General features: G+C 37.0%; 1 protein-coding gene across 1 annotated transcript in view; it reads right to left on the bottom strand.

The window, feature by feature from the left end:
• Positions 1–912: 912 nt before the first annotated feature.
• Positions 913–9,949, bottom strand: part of LOC128237982 (receptor-type tyrosine-protein phosphatase eta-like) — a 49,850-nt gene continuing 40,813 nt past the window's right edge. Inside the window, exons 28-35 of the mRNA XM_052953558.1 lie at positions 9,508–9,598; positions 8,773–8,849; positions 8,526–8,660; positions 7,454–7,576; positions 5,351–5,514; positions 4,882–5,017; positions 3,195–3,270; positions 913–1,305 (exon numbers count right to left, since the gene is read on the bottom strand). Coding sequence (XP_052809518.1) covers positions 1,256–1,305; positions 3,195–3,270; positions 4,882–5,017; positions 5,351–5,514; positions 7,454–7,576; positions 8,526–8,660; positions 8,773–8,849; positions 9,508–9,598 — 852 coding nt within the window. The 3' untranslated portion in view covers positions 913–1,255. The remainder of the gene's footprint in view (positions 1,306–3,194; positions 3,271–4,881; positions 5,018–5,350; positions 5,515–7,453; positions 7,577–8,525; positions 8,661–8,772; positions 8,850–9,507; positions 9,599–9,949) is intronic.

Raw genomic sequence — 9,949 nt, 5'->3', positions numbered from 1 at the left:
AAATATTGATGATGAACATGGTATAGATTTAAATACTGATCATAGTTTTTATGTCAATGTCAGAAAACGTAGGAAACCTGTATGGGCTTAAGATTATGTATTTCTTGTTCCAGGTCTGAGATGGCCGGAAGTCTATGCAGCCTATATGTCCGCAATGCAAAATGAGTGTACCACCCTACGAGAAGTTTGAACATGCTTTTTTCTGAAGGGGTCTGCTGGCCTTGTTGGTGTCTCTCGTTACAAATGGTGGCAGCGGTGGGATGTTGACAACTGCCGAATCAGAGTTGCCTTACCAACGAATTTCCCAGACCAAGAATTGGGACGAGTCTTCTCGGAGGGGAAATAAATGTAACGGTCCGCTGTCGGCGGCGGATGAGCGTTCATAGTATAACATTCCGTTATAGACGGAAGTACGCCATAGTACATTATGTTTACTTGGTTGGTAATGTAACGGTCCGCTGCAGGCGGCGGATGTGCGTTCATAGTACAACATTATGTTATAGACGGAAGTACGTTCATAGTACGTATGTTTACTTGGTTGGTAATATGCAAATTAGCAAAGCCCGGGCTCTGTGTAAATTGAGAATTTACTGTATATGTAGACCAGCGGACCCCTTCAGGGTCGAGCATGCTTTTATCTGAAGGGATCTGTTGCGTTTTTACGTCGCACGTTACAATAGCTATGGTTTGAAAAAGTTTATAACTCTTCTGTCTTTTGAATCCATTTATTAAGCACAGGTTATAGTATATTTTATTTCACAAGCATTAGATTCATAGACATCATTATCAAATTAAAGCTATCATGAAATAATCACATTCAGAAGCGAAGTTTAAAACAGAACAAAACAGAACCATATTTTATCCCAACAAACTAGACAGTTTCTTTTGATTGAAAACAACACACAGCTCATATATTAGTAGAAAACATCAAAACGATGGATCTTCTATGGCCAAACGATTAAACACAATAGTGAGTTATTAGTTCGAAAGACATGTTCAGACCACTCATATCATGTAATGTGTTTATATCAGATGATTGTCATGGAATGGAAAAAGTAAAAGACCGATTAACAATGCCTGACACATTTCTGAAAATTGTTTGATCCATAACATTCTGGTTAAACAAGATGCATTATAAATGAACGAAAAACCACTATGAACAGACGTGTCACCGTAGAGTGAACAGTGTAGTATTATACATGTAAGAATTCCAAGATGCTATCATTCGTGTTGCCCAATTTTTTCATCATGTCAACTAACATTGTAAATGTTGTCTCCCCATAATCGTGAGTTGTTCGTACATATCTGAATAGACAAACAATAAAAAACAATTAAGGTGTTAGCAATATCAACCCAAAATGTATTATTACTTTTATAGGCAGAACGCTCGAATATGTTTTATTTTTGTTGAGAACTTCCAACACGTTTAATCAGAAAGTTTATCAATGTATCTCCTGTGAGCAGTGATAAGCTCCCACTGTCAAGGAAACCATTTACGAATAACCTACTCTCGTAAATCGAGAAAAACCTTCGCACAGGCACAACTCTACATCCGTATTCCAAACGTGTCGGTGTATAATCGCATTCACGCGTTTTAGTTATACCATGTCTCCATGAACTATTAGTGTTGTGTTCTATTTCCTCACAGTTCATGGCTCATTGCAAAAACAATATATTAAAAATATCATTCTCTTTATATTATTGGAACAAAAAATGGTACAAACGTTTAAACTGGACCATTTAATTTTGGCTGTCCTAAACAGTAACAAAACATCAACATAGCTTCATTTTCCGGCCAACTCACGATGAAGAGGGGTTTACCCTGTGCCATTAATCCGGGTTTATGTTTAAACGTTTTGCTACTGAGTTTGTTTCTGTAGTTTTTCGCATAATTATTGTAATTGTTTTTCTTCATTTAGCCCAATTGGTATCGCGAAAACGGTAGAAGCGTTAGCTGAAACAGGAGGACATTGTCCCGACTTCAATTGCATACGTATATTTCAACGCAGATTAATTACAATTGTACCAATATATGTTATTATCTACTTCGCTCTTGGCTACCAACCAATAACGAATGTCCTTAACCGCGCTATGTTATAAACGTAAATACCGCAAAATGGAGCAACCAATCAGAATAAAAGTTATATTTATTTAAACAGTAACACATAGAATGAAATCAAAAGTGAGTTATTTATTATTTCATAATCAAAATATCCTCATTAAACAATTAAAAGATAATTTTGTATCTCAATGGCCTGACATAAGTTAAGGTTCTTTGCGATGTCGCGGTAACAATCACATTCAACTTCATTTCAAATGGTATGTTGCAGTTATATTCGTCAACAGGTTTTAAATCATCGCGTGATATATCAATAAAAGTTATTAATCATGAATCAAGTCAAATTGGGGGCATTTGTACAAAAGTAGAAATCAATTTGACGACCTCATATGTAATCATAAGACCAGTCGCAGGCAATCTCACGATTAGCAGGTCGTAGGTAGTTTTTTCCAAGTATAAAATTATAAAATATTAGCAATGACTTATTGTTTAAGACGTTGTTTGGAAACGAGTGTATTAAAATAGCATAGAACGTTCGTGCGATAACCCATGGTTGACTAAAAAGAAAGATAAAAGGTTAATTTATTATTGCAGCTGATGAACTTCATGACACTATAAGATCGATAACAGGCGACCAAAGACGAATAATCACTGAAATATTTTAGTATACTCGATGAAAGTTATTTACAATAAGCTAGCGATTAGAAAAGTTTTGAATCGATAACCGCTCACTTCATTTTCTGCTGCGATGTTTTAGACATTATTGTAGCAGCAATGTAAACAGACGTTCGTGCGTTCGCAAAATCGCTGTGGCATACCTAAGAGATAGATTCCGATCGTCGACTGTAGTGACCTACGTCATTATCGGGACTTGTCAAACGAATTGTCAAAATACACAGGCCAGCAAAAGGCCATCGTGAATGCGCCTCGACGTCTTCGAACAGTTCCAACAAATTGTGATCCATACCAATCATACGGACTACGCAAGATTGCGACAGATTTGCTTTGTTATACCTAGATATTTTGAATCCAGACCAACAGTGGCAAAAAATAATCACGAAAACACCATTCAACACAATATAAATACTATCCTGTTCATACTTTCAATGGGTATAACTTAAAGTTGTTAACTTACGTTCTTCCACCTCTTCATAATTTCTGTCCGAGGTTATACATGCCTTCAGACACTCGTGGATAAAGATGAACTGGTCCTGGATATAAAATTGAATTTAGCATTGTAAGACATGATCTCATTTAAAACAGCTATAACCGTTACTTAAAATACACTCGACATAATTGAGATTGCACATCCACAGCTTAATATTGCTTAATAATAGTCTAGACCATGTATAGTGTTCATTATCTGTAACATGACCTTGAATACGCAGGTGGCTCACCACAGGAAGTATAGACTTATAAACAAACACAAACCTTTACATACCTCAGCTTTGACCAAGTTGCCTCAGATGCTCCACCACGCATAGTTTATACAGAACAAGCACATTCGTTCACTCACCTCAGTTTGGACCTTGTTACCTCAGATGGTACACCACGGGAAGTATGCATAAAACAAGCACAAACATTACCAGATTTAGGTTGGGACCATGTTGCTGCAGATGCTCCATCACGGGAATTCGGACAGAACAAACACATACGTTACCAGACTCAGTTTGGACCATGTTGCTGCAGATGCTCCACCACGGGAATTCGGACAGAACAAGCACATACGTTACCCGACTCAGTTTGGACCATGTTGCTGCAGATGCTCCACCACGCGAAGCTCGGATAGAACAAGCACATTCGTTCACTCACCTCAGTTTGGACCATGTTGCTGCAGATGCTCCATGACGGGAATTCGGACAGAACAAACACATACGTTACCCGACTCAGTTTGGACAATGTTGCTGCAGGTGCTCCATCACGGGAATTCGGACAGAACAAGCACATACGTTACCAGACTCAGTTTGGACCATGTTGCTGCAGATGCTCCACCACGGGAATTCGGACAGAACAAGCACATACGTTACCCGACTCAGTTTGGACCATGTTGCTGCAGGTGCTCCACCACGGGAATTCGGACAGAACAAACACATACGTTACCCGACTCAGTTTGGACCATGTTGCTGCAGATGCTCCATCACGGGAATTTGGACAGAACAAGCAAATACATTACCCGACTCAGTTTGGACAATGTTGCTGCAGATGCTCTATCACGGGAATTCGGACAGAACAAACACATACGTTACCCGACTCAGTTTGGACCATGTTGCTGCAGATGCTCCATCACGGGAATTCGGACAGAACAAACACATACGTTACCAGACTCAGTTTGGACCATGTTGCTGCAGATGCTCCACCACGGGAATTCGGACAGAACAAACACATACGTTACCCGGCTCAGTTTGGACCATGTTGCTGCAGATGCTCCACCACGGGAATTTGGACAGAACAAACACATACGTTACCCGACTCAGTTTGGACCATGTTGCTGCAGGTGCTCCACAACGGGAATTCGGAAAACAAACACATACGTTACCCGACTCAGTTTGGACAATGTTGCTTCAGATACTCCACCACGGGAATTCGGAAAACAAAGTCATAAGTTACCCGACTCAGTGTGGATCATGTTGCTGCAGATGCTCCACCACGGGAATTTGGACAGAACAAGCACATGCGTTCACTCACCTCAGTTTGGACTATTTGCTGCAGATTCTCAACCGGGAAAAGTATGGACAGAACAAGCCTAGCCCACCTCTGTTTGAACCATGTTGCATTGGTCTACCGCGAAATGAATAGACAGACCAAGTACATACTATACCCACCTCAGTTTGGACCATGTTGCAACGATGGTTATTCATATCAAGCACGAGTTTGTATACGTCTACGTCGTCATGGTGACGGATATGTTGCAGTAGATGGTCCACCGCGATAAACGTCCCCGTCCGACCTACACCAGCGCTACATTGACGAGTAATATGACTCTTAATAAAAATGTGTATATTGAATTTTAATATTATATATAACTTTACACTTGAGTTTTACCAATGAAAAAACAATTTTCGAAGGTGACAATGGTTAAATAATGATAATGTACCAAAACCATGATCGCCATAAGCAAGAGGGTTATTAAAAAACTGCTATATTTGGAACCAAAAAATAAACAAAACAAACAATGCACTGAGGCATGTTTTGGGGAAGTCATGCATAATGCCGGCAGAGAGGGTTTACGAACATAATTATCTGAGAAAGAAAGTGCAGGTAAATAAACATGAACACAATTCCCCAGCCCACCTGCAGTGCACAGCCATTGGCCCCTTGTCCCTTGTGTCATGTTGACGCTTATGGTGAACTTTCACCGCCTCCAACAACTCCAGGAGCATTTCCGGAAACTCAGGGCAGCCCATATCTGGCCACTTAAAATAAGCGAACTGACGGACAGAACGTCGTTCCCCGTTCTGAAATGGGAGCATACGGTGTGTTGACAAGTGGGGAAACACAACAACCGCTTTTGCATAGCAATTATAATTTTAATGTTTACAATTTATAAACGAATGATACAAATTTAGGTTGTTTCACCGAAGGAATTCGTGCTTACTGGCAAAAACATGTATCTATGCAATTTTTCAACTTCACCAGCATGTCAATAAAACCAAGTAAGATAGTGTTAGTGAAGAAAAATGGGAGAACTATATGTACGCGATAAAAAAAACTTTTTTCATTTCGCTTTTAACAGCAAGTAAACCCATAAACAGCTATACTAGATGGATACACCGGAACTATAGCACACTTTGACTTCGGGAACCAGGAAACAATATTGTTGGGCCACAGTTGTTAGGGGGCCTCAGATTGCAGAAAGAATGCGGCTCAAACACTTCAAGTTATTTTATTAAGTGAAATAAAGTTGCAACTTCTTCAAAGATTTGGTAGCATGTCTCAAATTAAGTGTTCGCACTTTCAGAAGGTCTCAAAATTCTCAAGTTAAATACTATCTAAATTAAGTATTTCTACATAAATGCCAAAATTTTCCAATTTCGTAGAAAATAAAACGACAACCACAGAATTAATGTTATTCATTTTAAATCTTTGTAAAATTATCAATTATTTCCAAAAAAAATCAAAGTTTATAAAATAATCAGAGAAAACAAACTAAAAATGCGGCTTGTCTCAATGGAAACCATACCAAGAATACCATCTTTCAGCAATTTCCTGGGATTTGGCCTTAAACTGTCCGAAAATGGGCCGAATATTGGCCGGGTCGTTTAACAGAGCGGCCCATTTTCGGCTAAGAATCGGCCAGAAAACGGCCAACTTGCGACCTGACATTTGGCCGGCGGCCAAAAAACTGCCAAAAAACCCCGGTCAGGCCCCGCTTTAGCAGAAACAGCGGTAGCCATTTTGGATTTATATGAAAAACAACGTTTAGTGGACAAAATCCAGACTTCCTCAAGCAGATTTTAACATATACATATAAACAATTTTCACTCAGGACCATAATATTCGCAATTAACTGGTAATCAATTAAATGATGCAACAAAGCAACGTTCAATTAAGGAAGAATGAAGCTTTGAAACATCCTTTTAACATGTACAATAATTCGTGTTCAAAATAACGCGAGTATAAGTGTTATACACGAAATCAAGTTAAAGTGTAGTTATTTGGCAATTTGCAGGTCTTAAAGTGATCTTCATTTTTATCTGGATTAATTGATCGTTTATCGTAGGTACATGGAATAAACAACATAATCTTTAACATACAAAACAAAATCGCGGCATCCCTGTCAGATTCCTATCTTGCGTCACATCAAATGAAGGAATTTAGAAATTTCTACGTAAACTATGCACAGAAAGCATGAAAAGGATGCCATAATCCTGAATATTTGAGGTACTAAGTAAAATGACTTTATTTTGTATTTCTTATTTCCAGATGCGGGTCGCATCACTATCAAACATTATGAAATATGAACTATGAACTATGAAGGCAATGAATGCTCGGCCTTACGATAGCTGTAGAGTACTAACAAGGGGTGACAAAATTTATCAATGCTGCTACGGACCCGAGGTCAGGCCATTAAAAGTAATGGAGGCACTCTATCTTCCTTATTTTACTTCCCGGTCATTTGTACAGTTTATGTTTTAGTAGCTAGTAGTACTTTGTAGTTGTAACAAATTTACTTGTTTAATCACATCAATTGAATATCTTAACAAATTGAAATTATTTTTAGTCAGTTCAAGTCAAGACAAATTTAGCGACACGTAAACGTTCCGTCGAAATAAAATATTATTTTTAAAAGACCGCAGAAGTCGCAAGTCATCATTATTGTGCCAAACAAATTCGAAAACAAATAATATAACAACTGGTACATAATTCTGCAAAAGGGTGAGTCCAAGAACTCACTAATTTGATTTCGAAGATTCTGAGTATGTAATCGGAGAGTTTGGACTCTGACGCCACTGAGACAAGCAGGTCCCCGTAATACTTCGGCTTGTTCACATCCGGCCAATACTTGTCACACTTGATCTGTGAAACACGAATATTTAGATCTATTTTTTTAGCAATTTTACTAATGCAAACATTAAAATGTCCGGGCACCACTGTCTTACATAACACATAAAAGTGCATAGAAGGGTATTTTTTATTCTGCTTTAAAGGCATCAAAAGACAATTGATTTTAAAACAGAAAATATAATGAGTTAAAGATGCACTTGTATAACAACATAATAAGGAGAATTACAAAATAAGGTGCTCAAAATGAAACAATACTAATATTTTCTATTTTTTTCCTTTTCTTAAAGATTATGTGACTGAAGTATTAGTTTTTATGATCAACGAGGAAGAAAATAATGATTTAAGAAATAAATAAAGTATGCTTTCAAAGAAAACTGAGTCAGCTGCCTTTTCATTCTTCCTTGTGTTTGAAGTAGTGTAACGTTATCTTATTATAAAATTCAATTTTACACATGAACAATGGGCAGAAAAAATAGATTTTTACCGAAAATTTGTTTAAAAAAATGGTAATACAATTTTAGTTGATGAACCTGTCTAGAAATATGATTTGTAATGTTCTTCAATTATGCAACACCAATAAACAAAACAAAACATACCACAAGGTTGCACTTTTTAAGTAGATTCAGATTTTCACGGATTGCCTCTCTAACCGAGCGTACAAACTTTTACTAGTATCCGTTTCATATCTATACTTAACTTAAAATTAGAAATAAGAATAGAAATACGTATTTGAAATAAAAATCAAGTTTTATATTCTGTTTAGCATTGTTTAATGAAACATTTATACAAATTTATCCCTGTGACTGTACTGAATATATGTAAAATTAACCACTGAATAGCAATGTTTGCCCTTTTTCAAATTAAAGTGTTGTAACTAATTTTAACTTCTTTTGGTATACGTTATTTTCAATTTTAATGAGCACATGGGAACACCATGTGCAACTGTGTGCAAATATATTACCCTTCCGTTTTCAACGAGCTTCGTCAGCATGACAATCATGTCCACATTTTGCTCCCAGACCATTCGCCAGAAGTCGTCAAACGTCGCCTGTATCGGACCCTGGGTGGCAATATACTCGCGTGGGGATGTGTAGCCCTGTAAGTAGTTAAAGTCATTTGAAAACTCTTCCGAGTTTAAGTTTAATTCAACTTCATAAACAAACCATTATATAATTGATTTAAAACATGTGAAATCAGGCGTCACGTACCGGTATGTAATTGGCATTTATAAAGTCAGATCCCCCAACATTGTCTGACGGTCGAAGTTTTACTCGCGAGTGGTAATCTAAAAACAAAATAATGGAAAATTCAGGCCCAAATTTCGTAAGAAATATTTAGCTCAAGTAGTTTATTTCATGTTCTCAAATAAATACTTGATTTTACAACTTAAAATTTATCGAGATTATCATAAAGATAGTTTTCTTTAAATGTCTCTGAACTCTTCAAAATAAGAATATAACACAAATTATACTTAACCAAAAATGGTTTGTTTAGCATGACCTGTTATAAGTGACTAAATATAGTTCAAGAAACTTTGGCTAAGGACAAGCACAGTAGTCTTAATATATCCGAGGTCCTCTTTAAAGATACAAGTTTTAAGACCAAACAAATACCGAACAAGAGACACAACGCTACAACACAGTAAGTAGCAAACACATATCAAAATAAAGTCATTAGTTAATGTTACCGTAGCTGTATAGGCATGATCAATGAAAACGTAGAAAAAGAAAGAACTCTTTGGGGGGTTCGGGCTAATTTGCAGTGTCCCAAACCCACATTTGCCGTAACATTTATAAATAAGGGCAAATCTTAAAAAAAAACCATAAGCTTTAGCCGCGTGACTTTAAAAATATATTATACCATAATATGAATTATGGCTTAGATATCTAAATCAATGGTTAAGGAAAACCAAAACGTAAATCTTCAGAAAGTGACATACTTACATGGAAAACTGTGTGTGTATCGATTTTTCGCTCGACAGTTCTTAGATTTGGCAACTGTACAAGGGTGTTTAGGGCTCGGTTCCTTAATAGTCTAGTTACATATGAAACAAAGGTGTTGTAATATTCATTTAGAAACTGACAGTTAAGGATAAAAACAATATGCATAAAAATAAGTGTCCAGATGATGATAGACTTTGCACTTTGTGCTTGATATATAATTGGAAAAAGTAACTATACGTAAACTTGACGATTGTAGTAGACATATATGTATTAAAGATAATTTAAACAAGCAAATTCGTTGAATTTTCTACTCCTAATTAGGAAAAGAAGATTGTATGGAAATCAAGTGTTGGTGAATTAAACCAACAGAAACATGCACTACGGCTGCAGAGTGATGGACTCTTTTGGCCATTGGATATGAGATATGAATTTGTATATCGTG

Source organism: Mya arenaria, chromosome 6, assembly GCF_026914265.1.
Source record: "Mya arenaria isolate MELC-2E11 chromosome 6, ASM2691426v1".
Classification (NCBI taxonomy): Eukaryota; Metazoa; Mollusca; class Bivalvia; order Myida; family Myidae; genus Mya; species Mya arenaria.
Note: the sequence above shows the minus strand (reverse complement) of the source record. Positions and strands in the feature narration are given on the sequence as shown.